Genomic DNA, 20,151 nt, shown 5'->3' on the forward strand with positions numbered 1-20,151 from the left:
AAGACCACATTTGACTGAATGTGGCATCAAGGAACCCTAGCGAAACTGGAGTCAATGAGAGTCAGGGAGAAAACTCTCCACTGATTGGAGTCATACCTAGCATCAAGGAAGATGGTGATGGTGTAGCCACGTAAAATGGCTGCGTTCCGATTAATCTGGCCAAAACCCAGTTTGAAATGGCGAACCCGAAAGACTGCTGGGAAAAGCAGCTAACAAGACACAAGCAGGCAGCTGCAGACAGCATTGCATATTCGGCTCTGGGGAGGTTAGCCCAGATCGATACTCAGGGCTATCAACAGCCCATCAACCCAGGTATTTGCAGTTACATTCAGGACTGTTTGCAGCCCATCTATTCAGACATCTGCAGTTAAATCGGCTATCCCCGGGAACAATTGCAACATATTAGCAATTGAATACCGGGCCAGATCTGTCGGCGCCTGCAGTGGCCGAAACAAAGACAGGTGAACGACCACCCCCCGATCGAGGAATCGCCTCACCATTGGACACATCGACCCCAGGGATTGGGGACAAATCCAATCACATGGGACTCAGGGTCAAGGGCCACCCCGGGAGGCGGGAAGCCCCTGGGCCCTATAAAAGTGAGGGGCCAAGTTCAGATCTCTCTCTCCCTCTCCTCTTCTCCTGCCCGAGACCTTCGCAAGAACAGCAACCGGCAACTGTAAGTTTGAATCTAGCGATCGCTATCCGGTAGAGACACCGAGCCACCGACCTGTAGCAGCCTTTTGAATCCCGCGGGTCAGATCTGATTGGACAAGCCATTTGTTTCCCTGACCTGGTGGGCTCTTCCTAAGTTAAGTATTGGCCAGTGGTGATAGGTTTATTATATAGATAGTAGTATTAGGGTATTAATATTGCTTGTTGTATATAATAAATGACCGTTGGTTTAATCCTTACTAAGCGGTGTGCTGTATTATTAATCATAACCTGAACTTGAACCACGTGGCGGTATCATAAAGATACCTGGCGACTCATGAGCAAAGGTGATGTAATCAGAGCCAATAGACTAAGGCTAAAAAGAGCAACAGTGGTTTCTGGAAGTCAATCATCGCAGTCCCAGGATATCATTGCAGGATTTCCTCAGGGTACCATCTTAGGTCCAACTATCTTCAGTTGATTCATCAATGACCTTCCCTCTATCATAAGGTCAGAAATGGGAATGTTTGCTGATGACTGCACAATGTTCAGCACCATTCACCACTCCTCAGCCGAAGCAGTCATTATCTATATGAAGCAGCATCTGGACAAAATTCAGGTTTGGGCTGATAAGTGGTGAGTAATATTCATGCCATTCTAGTGCCAAGCAATGGCCACCATCAACAACAGAGAATCTAATCATTGCCCCTTGACATTCAGTGGCATTACCATTTCTGAAACCCTCACTATCGTCAACTTTGGTTGGGTTACCATTGACCAGATATTGAACTATATATTGTGGCTACAAGAACAGGTCAGAGGCTGGGAATTCTGCAGTGAGTATCTCGCCTTCTTACTCCCCAAAGCCTGTCCACCATCTACAAGGCACAAGTCAAGATTATAATAGGATATTCTCCACTTGCCTGATGATTGCAGCTCCAACCACACTAAAGAAGTTTGGCACCATCGAAGACAAAGCAGCCTGCTTGACAGGCATCCAAACCACTACTTTAAACATTCACTCTTTCACCGCGAACAGTGGCATCAATGTATACCATATACATGATGCACTGCAGCAATGTGTAAAATCTCGTTCAACAGAATCTTTCAAACCTGGGACTTCTACCACCTAGAAGGACTAGGGCAGCAGACACACTGGAATACCACCACCTGCAAGGTCTCCTCCAAGCCACACACCATTCTGAGTTGGAACTATATTGCGGTTCCTTCACTGTTATTGGGGCAAAATCCTGGAATTCCCTACATTAACAGCACCGTGGGTGCACCTACACCTGATGAACTGGAGCAGTTCAAGGCAATGATGAGCCAATGGTAATTAGGGATAAGCAACAATTGCTGGTCTACTCATTTATGAGGTTTTTGCTGGCACACTTATACACAGAACTGTTGCAATTAGCTAATTTTGCAGAAATGAAATGAAAATCGCTTGTCACAAGTAGACTTCAAATGAAGTTACTGTGAAAAGCCCCTAGTCACCACATTCCGGTGCCTGTTCAGGGAGGCTGGTACGGGAAGTAGAGGGAATAGAGCACTGGGACTGAACAACGTGGAGAGAACAGGTCGAACGGGGTTGAGGAAAGAGAACATGATTCAGTTCATGGATGGTATCAGTGTTAAGTATTCTATGAACTCAGTAGTGTTATTGCTGTCTGTTCTCTGACATTCGGAGTGTTTCACTGTGTCTTGTCTGAACTCACTAGCCTGCCTGATAACAACTGGATTATGTTGCCAATTCCAACTATTGGATGAGTCTGCTGCTTCCAACATTGTCGTGGAAATAGATACATCCTGAAGTGTACAATGCTTGTCAAATATCTTGAAGATCTATTTCGCCAAAAATTCCATCGCCGTTTTCAAAAACTACATCACTCAAACAAGATCAGCAAAAGCGCACACTGCTAGCCATGAATAGGATGGGAACCTTTAAGGTGAAGAAAAGCAACTTTCATAACTACAAACAGGATAGATTTGAAGTTGCTAGGTTAGGTAAAGGGCACTGGGATCAAAGACGAAATAGATTTTTGAATGATTTAAAGTATTAAAGATGCTCGTGTTTGGAGACATCCTATTTAATAGAATAGTCTTCGGAATACACATTCCCCTTTGTTAGCTAAACATCCACTCCCTCCACCACTAATGCACAGTGGCAGCTGTGTCTATGAGATGCACTGCAGCAATGCACGTTAGGCAGCACCCAATTACGTGACCTCTCCCATCTAGAAGGACAAGGGCAGCAAATGCATGGGAAAACCACTACTTGCAAATTCCCCTCCAGGTTGCACAGCATCCTGACTTGGAGCTATATCGCCATTCCTTGTTTAGAGCTGGATCAAAATCCTGGAAGTCCCTTCCTAACAGCATTGTGGTGTACCACATGGACCACAGCAGTTCAAGGCAGAAACTCACCGCTACCCTCTCAAGGCAATTAGGGATGGGCAATAAATGCTGGCTTATCCAGTGATACTCACATCCCATGAACAAATAAGAAAATATCCTCAAGATAAACAGCACGGTAGCACAGTGGTTAGCACTGTTGCTTCACAGCGCCAAGGACCCGGGTTCAATTCCTGGCTTAGGTCACTGTTTGTGCGGAGTCTGCACGTCCTCCCCGTGTATGCGTGGATTTCCTCCGGATGCCCCGGTTTCCTCCCGCAAGTCCCGAAAGACGTGCTGTTAGATGAATTGAACATTCTGAATTCTTCCTCCGTGTACCCGAACTGGCACCAGAGTGTGGCGACCAGGGAATTTTCACAGTAACTTCATTGCTAGTGTTAATGTAAGTCTACTTGACACTAATAAAGATTATTATTCAGTCTCAGTTCAATTAACGATTCTCAGGCAAAGGAGTACATGTTGGAAACAGTGACAATCATGACAAAATAAGTACAATACAAAGATTGTGTTCTGATGGACGTTACCTTCTTAAACCTGTGAGTATCTCGGTCATACTTTTGACTCTCTTCAGGAGACTCTCCAACTTATGAGGCTCTTCCTTCAAGAACTTCACTGCTTCTACTTCCACACGGAGAACTGCCCGCATCTTATTTTGCAAAGTGGGGAACTCAGCTGGGGATAAATACAAACCAAACCTTTCAAACCTTGTGCACAGAAGAAACACAGGCAGCTCTTAACTTTTGTATCCCAATCAAAATCAATGATAAAGTCAAAGGAATACGTACAACAGTATTTCTGCCTTCTCAACTTTAAAGGCTGTCTCTCCCCAACTCGTTTGCATAGACCTTTTGTGCTGAATGACCTGTTCTGTGCTATAAGTACTATATAATAAAATTAAATCATGCAGCTATGTATGATTGAGCATGATTTCATTAGCCCAAGATGAAAGTTATTTTCACCACCCACATTTCAATGGTTCTAACAAAATTACAACAAAAAGTGACATTTGATGATTCAAAATGCTCCATAATTCTCAGAGGTCCACAGCACAGAAATGACCCTTCGGTCCTTTGCGTTGGTACTGGTCAAAAGCAATCACCTAACTATTCTAATCCCATTTTCCAGCACTATGCCCATAGTCTTGTATGCCTTGGCATCGCAAGTGCACATCTAAATACTTCTTAAATGCTATGAGGGACTCTGCCTCCGCCACCCTTTCAGTCAGTGGCACCATTCTCTGGGTGAAAACGTTTTTCCTCACATCCCCTCTCAACCTCCTGCCCCTTGTCTTAAAGCTATGCCCCATGGTCACTGAATAGAGCCGTAGAGGTCTACAGCACAGAAATAGCCCTTTGGCCCATTGCATCTGCGCCGGTCTAAAACAACCAGGTAACTATTCTAATCCCTGGACTTGGCTTAAAGCACTTGGCCCATCGCCATGTATGGCATGGCATTGCAAATTCACATCTAAATACTTCTTAAATTTTATGAGGGTCTCCGCCTCCACCACCGTTTCAGTCAGTGAGTTCCAGACATCCCCTCTCAACCTCCTGCCCCTTACCTTAAATCTATGCCCCCTGGTCATTCATCCTTCCACAAAGGGGAAATCTTTCCTCCTGTCCACTCTTTCTATGCCTCTCATAATTTTATACATCTCAATCACAACCCCCCTCAGTCTCCTCTGCTCCAAGAAAAACAACTCAGTCTATCCAATCTCTCTTCATAACACTCTTGGTAAATCTCCTCTGCACCCTTTCCAGTGCTATCACATCCCTCCTATAATGTGGATTCCAGAACTGCACACAATACTCTAGCTGTGATCTAACCAACGTTTTATACAGGTCCAGCATAACCCCCCTGCTCTTAAACTCTATGCCTCAGCTAATAAAGACAAATATACCATATGCCTTCTTAACTACTGCATTCACATGCCCTGCTACCTTACGCGACCGGTGTACATGCACACCAAGGTTCCTCTGATCCTCGGTGATTCTCAGGGTCCTTCCGTTCATCATGTATTCCCTTGTTTGTCCTGCTCAAGTGCATCACCTCACTCTTATCTGGATTGAATTCCATTAGTCACTGATTAGCCCATCTGACCAGCTCCTGTATCTAAGGCTATCCACCTCAATATTTCCCATCAAATTCCATACTATCAGCGAATTTATTACCCTCCTGTCTTCATGTCTAAATCATTTATATAGACCACAAAGAGCAAGGGTCTCAACACTGATCCCTGCGGGACCCCACTGGATACAGTCTTCCAGTCAAAAAAACACCCCTCAACCATCACCCTCTGCCTTCTGCCATTCAGCCAATTCTGGATCCAATTTTCCAAATTTCCTTGGATCCCATGGGCACTTAGCTATGCCATAAGTCTCCCATGTAGGACTTATCAGAAAGTCTTGCTGACGTCCAAGTAGACTATGTCAGATGTATTGTCCTCATCTACACACCTGGTCACCTCTTTGAAAAATTAAATCATGTTGGTCAGACATGACCTCCCCTTAACCAACCATGCTGTCTGTTTTTGATTAATTCCTTCCTCTCCAAATGCAGTTTAATTCTCTTTCTCAGAATTGCCTACAATAGTTTCCTCACCACTGAGGTTAGACAAACTGGCCCCAGTTTTCTGGTTGGTCCCTTCCTCCCTTCTTGAATAATGGTGCCACATGGACTATCCTCCAGCACCTCTCCTGTGGCCAGAGAGGGATTGAAAATTATTGCCAGCGCCCTGCTAAATCCTCCCTTGCCTCACTCAACAGTCTGGGATTCATTTAATCATTTGTAGATTTGCCTTGAAGGTTTTTTTCCCAATGCAATGTGTGTGAAAAGAACAGAGGCAAAACACATCAACTGCACACATTCGTGGAAGTAATAAGATAACCAAATGCTGTAGCTCATCTATTTAAAACTCAAAGTAATTTAGAGTGATGACATTGACAACATGCATTTATAACGTGCCACAGACATAGAATAACACCTCAAAGCATTACTGAGGATGGCCAGAGGCGTGTTTGAAGGAAGGCCTCAACGGAGAAGCTGGTGAAGCGATAGAAAAGGAATTCCAGCATATGGAACCTCCAGTGTTGGATTGAAAGAAGATAGTGAGCCATAAAGAGCCGGAGTTAGAGGAATGCATATACGGGAGGCTGTGAAGCTGCAGGAGGTTGCAGAGATGAGCAGCGGGGAAGTTATGAAGTAATCAAAACACAAGGATGATTTTAAATAAGAGATATTGGCGGATCAGGAGCCAATATAGATCAGCAACGAATGGTGTGGTTAATGGACATCACTCCTTACCAAACCGTTTTGCTCAGTACTTACACGTTTAATGGAAGATCCTTACCTTTCAGACCAGCCAGTGATTCCCCCACCTGACGCAGAGCAACTGCACCCTCCTCCACATCTTTCAAAGTGATCATTTGTTGTGCTGAAGAGGCATCCTTATTCAGATCATCTATGGATTTTTCTAACCCACTGTAGATTAAAAAAGGAATATGCCAGATTAGAGCAGCTGTCATTTTGCTACACCATTGGAAGTTTTGACAATAAGATTTCATCATTGTTCTACTTCTAGCTCATCTGTAGAATCTTCCCATATATGTGTGGCAAATCAGTGTTTTGAAGGGGTGACAGAAATCTATCCAAGATTGCGCCGGAGCATGGCGACTCTCTACGAGCTTTCTCCCCCGTCCCTTTTCTTTTATCTCCTATCAGCGTTATGACCTACTAAAACTATTTTCCTCTTCTTATATAATTACTACACGAGCATCAAAGGTGCCTACTACTCCATTCCCCAACCTCACTTTGGCGAATCTGACCACAAGTTGGTATTCCTACTTCCAGCTTACAAACAGCAACTCAAGCGTTCTGAGCCAGTCAAGAAAACCGTGCAGTACTGGTCCGAGGAATCCGAGGACATCCTCCGCGACTGCTTGGAGACTGTGGACTAGTCCATATTCATACTCATCCAGGCAGCTAACCTGGACGAGTACGCAACCGCCGCCACAGACTTCATCAGTAAGTGTGTCGAGGACTGTGTACCAAAGAAGACAATACGGGTATTCCCGAATCGGAAACCTTGGCTTAACCAAAAGGTTCACTCCCTGCTGAAGTTCCGGACGGAGGCGTTCAAGTCTGACGACCCGGACCTATATAAGAAATCCAGGTATGAAGTACGGAAAGCCATCAGGGATGCAAAAAGACAATACCACATCAAACTAGAGTCCCAGGCCAACGGCACTAAACCACGACGATTTTGGCAGGGCCTACATAATATAAGCAAGGCCAGGCGGAATATGTGGGGCTGGAGCATCCCTATCCAATGATCTGAACAGGTTCTATGCCCACTTTGGGCAGTCAGTCAGTGTATCAGTGCCACATGCCCCAACAGCCCTGGACACACCCATACCCACTATTACAGCCTCAGAGGTAAGAGTATTCTTGAAAGTGAATACGCGGAAAGCGACGGGCCTCGACAGAGTCCCTGGGCGAGCACTCAGAGACAGCGCAGACCAGCTGGCGAGCGCATTCGCAGATATCTTCACCACCTCACTCCTCCGCTCTGAGGCACCACCTCCTTCTAGAAGGCCACCGTAATACCAGTACCAAAGAAGAACAAGGTAGCCTGCCTCAACAACTACCGACCGGTTATCATGAAATGCTTCAAGAGAGGGCAGCACAGTGGTGCAGTGGGTTAGCACTATGGCCTCACAGCGCCGAGGTTCCAGGTTCGATCCCAGCTCTGGGTCACTGTCCGTGTGGAGTTTGCACATTCTCTCCGTGTTTGTGTGGGTTTCTCCCCCACAACCCAAAGATGTGCTGGGTAGGTGGATTGGCCACGCTAAATTGCCCCTTAATTGGAAAAAATGAATTGGGTTCTCTAAAAAAATTTTTTAAAAATTAAATTAAATGCTTTGAGCGGCTAGTCATGAGACGGATCACTGCCAGCCTCCCAGACCGTCTTGATCCACTGCAGCTTGCCTATCATCGCAACCGGTCCACAGCAGATGCTATCTCACTGGCTCTGCAATCAAAACTCAAACACCTCGACAACAAGGACACCTATGTAAGACTGCTGTTCAGAGACTACAGCTCCGCCTTCAACACCATTATCCGAACAAGACTAATAATCAAACTCCGCAATCTTGGATTTGACCCTTCCCTGTGCAGCTGGATCCTCGACTTCCTCACCAACAAACCGCAATCTGTCAGGATAGGCAATAGCACCTCCTCCACAATAGTCCTCAACACCGGAGCCCCGCAAGGATGTGTGCTTAGTCCTCAACTGTACTCCCTATACACACATGACTGTGTGGCAAGATTTAACTCCAACTCAATCTATAAGTTTGCGAATGATACGACTGTGGTGGGCCGTATTTCAAACAACGACGAGTCAGACTACAAAAGGGAGATAAATCACTTGGTTGCATGGTGTACAGAAACCAACCTCTCTCTAAATGTTGGAAAGACCAAGGAACTGATTATCGACTTCAGGAAGCGTAGCACGACACACACTCCCGTCTGCGTCAATGGCCCCGAAGCAGAGATGGTCCATAGCTTTAAGTTCCTGGGAGTCACCATCACCAACAGTCTGTCCTGGTCCACTCACGTTGATGCAACAGTCAAGAAAGCCCAACAACGTCTCTACTTCCTACAGAAGCTAAAGAAATTTGGCATGTCTGCATCGACTCTCACAAACTTCTACAGATGTGCAATAGAGAGCATCCTATCTGGCTGCATCACAGCCTGGTATGGCAACTGCTCGGTCCAAGATCGCAAGAAACTGCAGAGTGTGGTGAACTCAGCCCAACGCATCACATACAAGCTTGCCATCCCACATTGATTCTGTATGCACCTCCCGCTGCCTCAGGAAGGCAGACAGCATTATCAGAGACCCTTCCCACCCAGGCATTGCCTTCTTCCAGACCCTTCCATCAGGCAGAAGGTACAGAAGTCTGAAGACCCGCACATCCAGACATAGGAACAGCTTCTTCCCCACTTCTACAAGACTCTCAGTGACTCCCCCTCGGACTAATCTGTTCCCTGTAAGAACCCTATTCACGACGCCCTATGCTGCTCTTGCTCATGTATTTGCTTTGTTTGGCCCCTTGTTCCACTCTGTAACCAATCACGGTTTGTCGATGTACTATTTGTCAATGTTCTCTGTTGATTATTCTTTGGTCTACTATGTACGTACTGTGTATGTTCCCTCGGCCGCAGAAAAATATTTTTCACTGTACTGCGGTACATGTGACAATAAATCAAATCTTATTCAGAGCCTTCTAACACGTATAGTTGATTGTTGGGAAGAATGTTTCCCGGGGTGTTTATTTGCTGTAACCTACTTTTATACAAGTTTGAATAAAATGCGTTTTTAAAAAAAAACCTTCTAACACGAAACGATAAAGGTCCATGTTTAAAATATTCATTTGTCTCTTCTCTCTTCTGGTGTTTCCTGATCTCCTAGGTGTTTCCAGCATTTTCTGATTTTGGTTTCGGTTTTTATAGCATGTTGCTACATGCCTAAAGAACCTGATTATCCTAGCACTAAGGTCATTGAAGCCCGATGTTACCAGATAGGGCATTGTGACTTTTAAAAAAAGTAAGTACCCAATTATTTTTATTAAATTAAGGGGCAATTTAGCATGGGCAATTCACCTACCCTGCACATCTTTGGGTTGTGGGGGTGAGAACCATGCAGACACGGGAAAAACTTCACATAGACAGTGACCCAGGGCGAGTTTCGAACCTGGGTTCTCAGCGCCATGAGGCAGCAGTGCTAACCCAGAGCACCTCAACTTACCACATGGACATGGAATAATTCTGGTGTCCATTAACCTGTACCGGAGGTAACAACTTGAGGAGAAGGAGGAGGAAAATTCAAGAAAAAGGAAAACCTTAGCCAAAAGTGAGTTGTAATAATATAACACTAGGGGGCAGCACCTGATCAGAAACAAATATGAACTCAAAATGTTGCATTTTAACATAACAAAGCAACAGGCCAGACAATGGTGTAGATTAACTGTGTGATATGTCAGTCAAACAAATGCAGTAATTGGTTCCTCAACTACAGGAATACTTTTCACACCTTTTGACCGAACACTGATGGATATCACTACTGGTGGAAGCAAACTTTGTTCACACCAATTACTGAGCTTTTCCTTTGAGCTTGATTCTGCAGCATTTACTACTATTCAAATTGGTACTTCCTAATGGTGGGTCAGTAACCAGTTCCTTTCCAGAAGTTTATTTCACTCAATGATCATTCTGTTTTCTGCCAGTTTTAACAAAGCATCATGCTGAGCATTCTCCCGTCACATTTAGATGGCATTGATTTCTTCAGTAAAAGTAATGTTTCGCTTATAATTGTGGTTGTTCTTCACTTGGATCTGTCTCTAGGGTTCATGTCAATTGAGCTTAATTAAAATTCTGCTTCAAACAAGGTTACAATATGCTTCATGTAGCATGTACCTGTTATTTTAGTGAACTACAATGGGGTGGGCAAGCTGAAAAGCGTTTTTGTCCTCACTCTACTATGAATCAATACTTCCTTTTTTTAAAAAAAAGGGTTCCAAAATATGTTGTGAGAAGTGGTTTTATACAGTGAAACAACACCAACACACACACTTGATTGCTCCTTTAGTTTATCTAATGAGAAGTTGAGCTTTACAGCTAAGATAATGTCAGCTACAATCACCAGTTTGCGCTGAGTCTAGTAACATAAGCTAAGCTAGAAATGATGGGCAAAGCAATTGGCTTCACTACCCCCTCTCCTCTTTCCATCCATGCAGGTAAGGACAAAGTAATGTTCAATGGTGCTAGCCCAACTAAACAACCAGCCTACTCATTGTCAAAGCTCAAACATAAATGAGTGGCTTGTGGCGTGGCAATTCTGGGTGGATCCATACCAGAGCGGTGAATCAACACAGCGAACAGAATACATTATTCAGAGTAAAACATATCTGTGATTTGCAGTTTGATAGGTTTCTATTGGTGACATCAGTTAAAGCATACTTGGTTTTGACAGGGATAGAAAGAACCCTTTAAGTTCAAATATTTATTATTCATTATTTCATGCGCTTGGTTGCTTTCGATACACAAGGTCTGTTCAAGCACAAGAGAGCACCAAATAGTTTGTCCACGCAGCAGGTTTGTTCAATTAAAGCTATAAACAGACCAATACAAGGTTGTTCCTAAAGCTGACCTCAACTCTGTTCAGAAACCAGGTGAGAGCAAGGAGCGTGATGGAGGAGGGCTTTTATTGATAATTCTTCTTTCTGACGGAATAAATAAATGGAGGCATTGGAAGAATTACAAATAACGTTCATGTGCTTTACGTGGACTCTGCTGTCTCAAAATTGAGGGAGTTTGGAAGTAAATTCTGCATGAATGAACAAGCATCAAGGCAAGTCAATGAAGAAGTCACACCCACTTGTACTAATGTAGAAACCAGTCACTGAAAAAATCATTCAAATTCCTGGTAGCCACTAATCATGAGCTTATTTGGGCCCATACTTGTTTCCTAAACTAGATATAGGGTGGCTTGGTAGCACAGTGGTTAGCAATGCTGCTTCACAGCACCAGGGACCCGAGTTTGATTCTCCTTTGTCTGCATGGGCTTCTTCCAGGTGCTCCTGCTTCCTTCCATAGTCCGAAGATATGCAGGTGAGGTGGATTGGCCATATAAAATTGTCCCTTAGTGTCCTGAGGTATGGTTGCGGGGAAAGTGTGGGGGCATGGGCGTAGGAAGGGTGCCATTTCAGAGGGTCAGTGCAGACTCGATGGGCCGAAAGGGCTCCTTCTGCATTGTAGGGATTCTATGATTCCATTTTATTCTAATGATTCTATTAAACATTTGCTTACTCAAAAATAAGACATTGACTACATGTGAGTGAGAAACCACAACAATCTGTTCCATTTCTCCATACAAAATGGTAACAGGAGGCGGCCATTTGGCACCTCAAGCCTGCTCTGACATTCAATAAGAGCATAGATGATCAAATTATAGAATAGTAAATTGATTAAAGGTCATGAACATATCAAGATCACGAACATACAAAATCACAAGATAATTACAGATGAAAAAGCCCATTTGGCCCATCTTAATTCATCCATCCAGTAGGATCATAGCGTGCCCTCGGTAGCATCCAATTGTTTTTACATTATTGCAGGGTTGCGCGGATCCAGATAGCTGGGTAGGCCATAAGTACGTCAGTATTACGGGCTGGATTCTCAGACCACATAGAATTTGCAAGTCAGTCTCCAGACTCCTGAAGGCAGTGAGGGCCAGGTTAGGCATGTGCAGACAAGCCTGGAGGCCCACCTTGCCTGCTCGAGTGCAGGCAAAATCACAGGTCACCCTGTAAAGGAGTAATTTTCCCACCCACCATCCTCCACACCTCCGCCATCCCACATTGATAGCCTGGCTGTAAAAGCCATTTTTAATAAAGGCTTAAAAATATTAGAGAGAGCACACCTCGAGATTAAGTCCCTTTCTTACTTACATTACAACCTGCTGCTCCTTTTGCATTTTTTGGCCTCTGTTTGCCTCTCCAGCTGTCCTTAACTGGATGTTGAACAGAATCTCATGAAAATTCCAATGAGTGACTGTTCTCCCGCATTTGGGGGGTGGGTTCAGGGCATAGAAACATTCCTGACCTCTGTTTCCTGACCGCAGATAGAAAATCCAGCCTTAATATACTGAATAATTGAGAAAATTAGAAGAGTTTATCACGTTCATATGCACTGATTGGCTTAAGCCAAAACTGTAAATCTAGGTTAGTGGATTTGATTTATCCCCCATAATGATGTACTGGTTGGCAGATCTAGAATGCCACCAAGTGTCCTGATACGTATACCTCAGAGACCCTCACTTACTGTGTTATTCTTGCCGGCTTGCATTTAATAAATCACCTTAAAAATCACATATCATGGGTACCTGAGTCTTATAACTGCAACGTCAAGTCTCAAAGCCATCGGCGAAAGGTGTCACAAGCAGCATTGAGGGCCAAAGTTAATCAACTATAATTATTTTTGTTTAAAAAGGAAAAAGATCAATGTGGAGCCTGCACATTCTCCATGTCTGCATGGGACCCACCCCTAGAACCGAAAAAGATGTGCAGGGTAGGTGAATTGGCCACGCTAAATTGCCCCTTAATTGGGAAGAAAAGAATTGGGTACTCTAAATTTAAAAAAAAGGAAAATAATTCCATTGCGTGCCAGGAGAAGCAGAGAATGCCTTGTGTTTTCCCTGTCCCCTGCCAGCCTCCCCATAAGCACAACTGTATCGGCTCTGCTACTCAGTGTTCCTGAGCCGGGTCCATTTACATGGTTTCCATCAGTGACCTGCTACCACACGATCTCCTGCCCTTCGGGTATCACATCATTTCCAGGAGGGAAACTGGCCTCAGTGGCACCCACAGGGGTGCTTTCTTTCAGACACCAGCCATTCCCGCCTGGGTTAAAACTGGACGTTAGGGTCACCAAAAAGTGAAGTATTTCATTTTATTTGCAGCGACATCTCCAGCCCCAGTGTAAAAATATAGAAAACAAAACTCGATAACTAGAAGCACCATTATAAAAAGGCAGGTTACGGTACATTAACAGGTGAAAGGGCAACTCAACCTAATTATTGTCAAGATTCATGGTTACTGCTCAATTCCCTTTTGAATTACACTGGACCCGCACTAGATTATCATCTTGGAAGACTGCCAAGGGGACCTTATAACAAATATCTGAACTGGCAGATAGAGAAGCAGAGTGTGATAGCTAAATACTATTTTTAAATACGTATCAATTTAGCAGAAAATAATGGATGTGAACACAACAGAACACTGTCAAAAATTTTAGACAAATTGTCTTGACATTTAAATAAATTATTCTCAACAAGTGTCTTAGTCAAACCACCGGCATTGATGTTGATAGTGCTGTTTATAGAACTGTGGGATGGTCACTCCAGCAACACAGGTTGCTATATTCATGCTGGGTTCCTAATCATTTGTGTGTGGCTATGGAAGGCGCTGAACAAAGATCTCCCCACAAAAGAGATGCAGTGGAAAGGGAAGGTCACCTCATCAGTCAGATTCTGATGCCATTTTTGTAGACCGGGTCATCCCGCGACCATGCGTGGTCACGTCTAACACTCAAGTGTGTTTTCGAGCAGCTGAACTGGGAGGATAAATTGAGCACATCTGGAAGTGGTAAAAGTGTTTCTTGAGCTTGATGAACTGCTGGTTCTGCATGCGAGATTTCCCCGGGACCTTGGGCAGAGCACAAGTGGGCATGAGGTCCCAGACCTCGCACAGGCTTTAACAGTGGCTGATACTTTTCAGTTGAATGATAAACGGCACTTGGTCCTCATTAATTCATATTCCCGGTGGTTCGATCTCAACTGTTTTCCGAACACAACTAGCAGTTTGCTCATCCGCAAGCACAAGAAACACTGACACACGTGCCATGCTGCAGGGAATCGTGACAGAAAATGCTCGACAGTTCATTTCTGCAGAGTTTTGCGAGTGTGTATTGTACTGCAAGGAGGAGAACTTTTCTGAAGTCTTCGCACATGCTAGTTTCAGAAAAGGCAAGGCTCACTAAGTTCAAGTGTGTCCCTTCCTCATGTTTGCGGTTGTATCTTTGGATATTTTAATTCCGTATGAGTGTTTCCCCACAATACTCTCACTAATGTTCTCCACTTAAATGCTATCTGCTGCCTGTCTCACCGATGGCCTACTAAAATGTTTTTAAACCCCAAGTCCCATGTTTGTGTCCGGTTTTCAGTTGTTCTCCTCAGCTGAGAAAACCTTTTACTATCAGGAGCATCCGTCCATCATGCAGATGACATTCAAAAGATTGCTAAAGTCAAAAAGGTGTTAATGCCCTCTACCAGATGGGCTAGTTTAGAAACAAGCTGAGGCTTGGCCTGGTCGTTTAATGCTAAACAGCCTTAGTGTCCTCAGTTTGAATTCCCCAACCCCCATTGACCTCCTTTGCAAGAATTCCAAATTACAAGCCACAATGCACACATGGTTCTGATGTGTGGAAGAGCATGGGCAAAACAATAAATTCAAGCTGACTGATTTTATTTCTTGAGTGAAGTAAAATCAGAGAGACCACCTATGTAGATAGGCTAAGATTTGAGATAACAGATGCTTCCATTACAATTTATGTCTCAATTGCTGAATGCGGGAAATTTAAATTGTTTCTCATTTGGAAATATTAACCTCAGAATAAAAGTTACTGAAACTGCCAGGATTTCGGAAAATGTGGTTAAGAAAACACCTCCCAGTTATCTCAATGAAACAACGGGTAAATTGACTGTCCAACGAGATTTAGAAACAGGTCAGGAAGAACTCGGGGTCAGGCTCTGATTTTCACTGAATTTGCAAATCACAGGTGGAATAGCCATGGAGCACTCCAATTGGCCTCAGTATACAGATGCAGAGGGCAGAATTTACTGAGCAACTGGCTGTGTGTTTTCCGATGGTGAGGCGGCCAGCCAGCGGGATGTTTTTTGTCCCGTCACTGGGAAACCCATGCGCCATCAGTAGGATCAGAATATCCCACCAGCGTGGACAGTAAATTCCACCCAAAGTTTCCAGTCCTGGATCAGTGTTGACTGTGTGAACATGTGTGCGGGGGCGAGGACAGGATTGGATTGAGTTATGCCTCCCATAGTACAATAGCCTGCCAGTATTTGTACTTCAGGGTTCTTCACAAATAATGGCTATTTGGGGGTGAACTGCTAGAAATGCCACAATCATCCTTGAGCAGGACGCAGTCAGGGGCTGAGAGAATAGGAGTAAATTAGGGGTGGGGAGACTATAAAACGCAACCAAAGCAGATGCTGTCAGACTGAAAGATTAACTCAGATCAATGGGGTGAAAAGATACCATGTAATTATGGTTTCTCAGGTACATGCAGTATCACAAAGAAAACAAACCAGTCAGGACTGCATGACTCAACAGAGACAGTGAGGAAGAGATGATTGATCATGTAAATTTCAAACCTAGTAATTCACTTCAAAGCAAGATGGAATGAATCAACTGGCAGCACAGAGAACAAAGAGTCTGGGAAGTCTGCTGAACCCCACACATCGAATCCACTGAACAAAATACTGATCTTACCCTCAAATGCCTCAGTGAGATTTAGTTCTGGCTGCGAATAACATCAACATTAGTTTTTTTGAAGTTCCATCAAGATCCTGTCTCATCCCACAACAATTTTAGGTCATTTTCATTGCTTTTGGAACCGAGAAATAAATAATAGGCTTGGTACAGCAGTTTTCTGCAAAGATAAGCACTCACACATGGGGAGACTGTTATAATCCTGGAAACCAGCTGGTGAAGAATAGACCTGGAGCCAATCTTTACAGACTTTTATCAGCATTTAATTAGAAGAGGCCCGACCTAACTTAACAGCCAGTCTGTTCCTATTTTTAGGAGCACAAGTAAATCCATAGTTCATGTCTAACATTTACATTCGACAAAATACAATTGATGTACAATTAACGGAATGACCTCCCACTCTTTAAATTAAAAAAACAAAATTTCAAGACAAAGAAAATCAAAGGTCTCCCTTTCTTTTTTTTTTAAATAATATTTTATTGAAAATTTTTGGTCAACCAACACAGTACATTGTGCATCCTTTACACAACACTGTAACAATACAGATAATAGTGACCTTTTTAAAATTTAAACAAAAACAACAACAAATAAATAAATATTAAATAACAAAAAATAAAAACTAGCCCTAATTGGCAACTGCCTTGTCTCAGGCCACCCCCCCCACCCCCCATCCCCCCCATCCCTCCCCCCCCCCCCCCCAAGTCCTGGGCCGCTGCTGCTGCCTTCTTTGTTCTCCCCTATCTATCTTTCCGCAAGATATTCGACGAACGGTTGCCACCGCCTAGTAAACCCTTGAGCCGACCCCCTTAGGACGAACTTAATCCGCTCTAACTTTATGAACCCCGCCATATCATTTATCCAGGTCTCCACCCCCGGGGGCTTGGCTTCTTTCCACATTAGCAATATTCTGCGCCGGGCTACTAGGGACGCAAAGGCCAAAACATCGGCCTCTTTCGCCTCCTGCACTCCCGGCTCTTGTGCAACCCCAAATATAGCCAACCCCCAGCTTGGTTCGACCCGGACTCCTACTACTTTCGAAAGCACCTTTGTCACCCCCATCCAAAACCCCTGTAGTGCCGGGCATGACCAAAACATATGGGTATGATTCGCTGGGCTTCTCGAGCACCTCGCACACCTATCCTCCACCCCAAAAAATTTACTGAGCCGTGTTCCAGTCATATGTGCCCTGTGTAATACCTTAAACTGAATCAGGCTTAGCCTGGCGCACGAGGACGACGAGTTTACCCTGTTTAGGGCATCTACCCACATCCCCTCCTCAATCTCCTCCCCTAGCTCTTCTTCCCATTTCCCTTTTAGTTCGTCCATCATAGTCTCCCCTTCGTCTCTCATTTCCCTATATATATCCGACACCTTACCGTCCCCCACCCATTTCTTTGAGATGACTCTGTCCTGCACCTCTTGTGTCGGGAGCTGCGGGAATTCCCTCACCTGCTGCCTCGCAAAAGCCCTCAATTGCATGTACCTGAATGCATTCCCTTGGGGCAACCCATATTTCTCGGTCAGCGCTCCCAGACTCGCAAACTTCCCATCCACAAATAGATCTTTCAATTGCGTTATACCTGCTCTTTGCCACATTCCATATCCCCCATCCATTCCCCCCGGGGCAAACCTATGGTTGTTTCTTATCGGGGACCCCCCCAGTGCTCCGGTCTTTCCCCTATGTCGTCTCCACTGTCCCCAAATCTTCAGTGTAGCTACCACCACCGGACTCGTGGTATAGTTCCTTGGTGAGAACGGCAATGGGGCTGTCACCATAGCCTGCAGGCTGGTCCCCCTACAGGACGCCCTCTCTAATCTCTTCCACGCCGCTCCTTCCTCCTCTCCCATCCACTTACTCACCATTGAAATATTAGCGGCCCAATAATACTCACTTAGGCTCGGTAGTGCCAGCCCCCCCCTATCCCTACTACGCTGTAAGAATCCCTTCCTCACTCTCGGAGTCTTCCCGGCCCAAACAAAACCCATGATACTCTTTTCTATCCTTTTGACAAAAGCCTTCGTGATCACCACCGGGAGACACTGAAACACAAAAAGGAATCTCGGGAGGACCACCATCTTAACTGCCTGCACCCTCCCTACCATTGACAATGCTACCATATCCCATCTCTTGAAATCTTCCTCCATCTGTTCCACCAACCGCGTCAAATTTAGCCTGTGCAATGTGCCCCAATTCTTAGCTATCTGGATCCCCAGGTAACGAAAGTCTCTTGTTACCTTCCTCAACGGTAGGTCTTCTATTTCTCTACTCTGCTCCCCTGGATGCACCACAAACAGCTCACTCTTTCCCATGTTCAATTTATACCCTGAAAAATCCCCAAACTCCCCAAGTATCCGCATTATTTCTGGCATCCCCTCCGCTGGATCCGCCACATATAGTAGCAGATCATCCGCATATAAAGATACCCGGTGTTCTTCTCCTCCCCTAAGTATTCCCCTCCATCCCTTGGAACCTCTCAGCGCTATCGCCGGGGGCTCAATCGCCAGTGCAAACAGTAATGGGGACAAAGGACATCCCTGCCTTGTCCCTCTATGGAGCCGAAAATATGCCGATCCCCGTCCATTCGTGACCACACTCGCCACTGGGGCCCTATACAACAGCTGCACCCATCTAACATACCCCTCTCCGAACCCAAATCTCCTCAACACCTCCCACAGATAATCCCACTCCACTCTATCAAATGCTTTCTCGGCATCCATCGCCACTACTATCTCCGTTTCACCCTCTGGTGGGGCCATCATCATTACCCCTAACAACCTCCGTATGTTCGTGTTCAGCTGTCTCCCCTTCACAAACCCAGTTTGGTCCTCATGAACCACCCCCGGGACACATTCCTCTATTCTCATTGCCATTACCTTGGCCAAGACCTTGGCATCTACATTGAGGAGGGAGATTGGTCTGTAGGACCCGCATTGTAGCGGATCCTTTTCCTTCTTTAAAAGAAGCGATATCGTTGCTTCTGACATAGTCGGGGGCAGTTGTCCCCTTTCCTTTGCCTCGTTGAAGGTCCTCGTCAGTAGCGGGGCGAGCAAGTCCAAATATTTTCTGTAAAATTCAACTGGGAATCCGTCCGGTCCCGGGGCCTTTCCCGTCTGCATATTCCTAATTCCTTTCACCACTTCTTCTACCGTGATCTGTGCTCCCAATCCCATCCTTTCCTGCTCTTCCACCTTGGGAATTTCCAGCCGATCCAAAAACTCCATCATTCTCTCCCTCCCATCCGGGGGTTGAGCTTCATACAATTTTTTATAAAATGTCTTAAACACTTCATTCACTCTCTCCGCTCCCCGCTCCGTCTCTCCATCTTCGTCTCTCACCCCCCCTATTTCCCTCGCTGCTCCCCTTTTCCTCAATTGGTGTGCCAGCAATCTGCTCGCCTTCTCTCCATATTCATACTGTACACCCTGCGCCTTCCTCCATTGTGCCTCTGCAGTGCCTGTGGTCAGCAAGTCAAATTCCACATGCAGCCTTTGCCTTTCCCTATACAGTCCCTCCTCCGGTGCTTCCGCATACTGTCTGTCCACCCTCAAAAGTTCTTGCAACAACCGCTCCCGTTCCTTACTCTCCTGCTTCCCTTTATGTGTCCTTATTGATATCAGCTCCCCCCTAACCACCGCCTTCAACGCCTCCCAGACCACTCCCACCTGAACCTCCCCATTGTCATTGAGTTCCAAGTACTTTTCAATGCATCCCCTCACCCTTAAGTACACCCCCTCATCCGCCATTAGTCCCATATCCATTCTCCAGGGTGGACGCCCTCTTGTTTCCTCCCCTATCTCCAAGTCTACCCAGTGTGGGGCATGATCCGAAATGGCTATAGCCGTATATTCCGTTCCCCTCACCCTCGGGATCAATGCCCTACCCAACACAAAAAAGTCTATGCGTGAATAGACTTTATGGACATAGGAGAAAAACGAGAACTCCTTACTCCTAGGT

At 45.1% G+C, this 20,151-nt stretch overlaps 1 protein-coding gene across 20 annotated transcripts in view; it reads right to left on the reverse strand.

Annotated features, from left to right (window-relative positions):
* Positions 1-20,151, reverse strand: part of LOC140424893 (sickle tail protein-like) — a 931,095-nt gene that overhangs the window by 54,866 nt on the left and 856,078 nt on the right. For all 20 annotated transcript variants that reach the window (XM_072508468.1, XM_072508466.1, XM_072508467.1 and 17 more), the window contains 2 exons: positions 6,419-6,549; positions 3,594-3,741 (listed from right to left, as the gene is read on the reverse strand). In XM_072508468.1, the coding sequence (XP_072364569.1) occupies positions 3,594-3,741; positions 6,419-6,549 (279 nt within the window). The remainder of the gene's footprint in view (positions 1-3,593; positions 3,742-6,418; positions 6,550-20,151) is intronic.

The sequence above is a fragment of the Scyliorhinus torazame genome, chromosome 6, assembly GCF_047496885.1.
Source record: "Scyliorhinus torazame isolate Kashiwa2021f chromosome 6, sScyTor2.1, whole genome shotgun sequence".
Classification (NCBI taxonomy): Eukaryota; Metazoa; Chordata; class Chondrichthyes; order Carcharhiniformes; family Scyliorhinidae; genus Scyliorhinus; species Scyliorhinus torazame.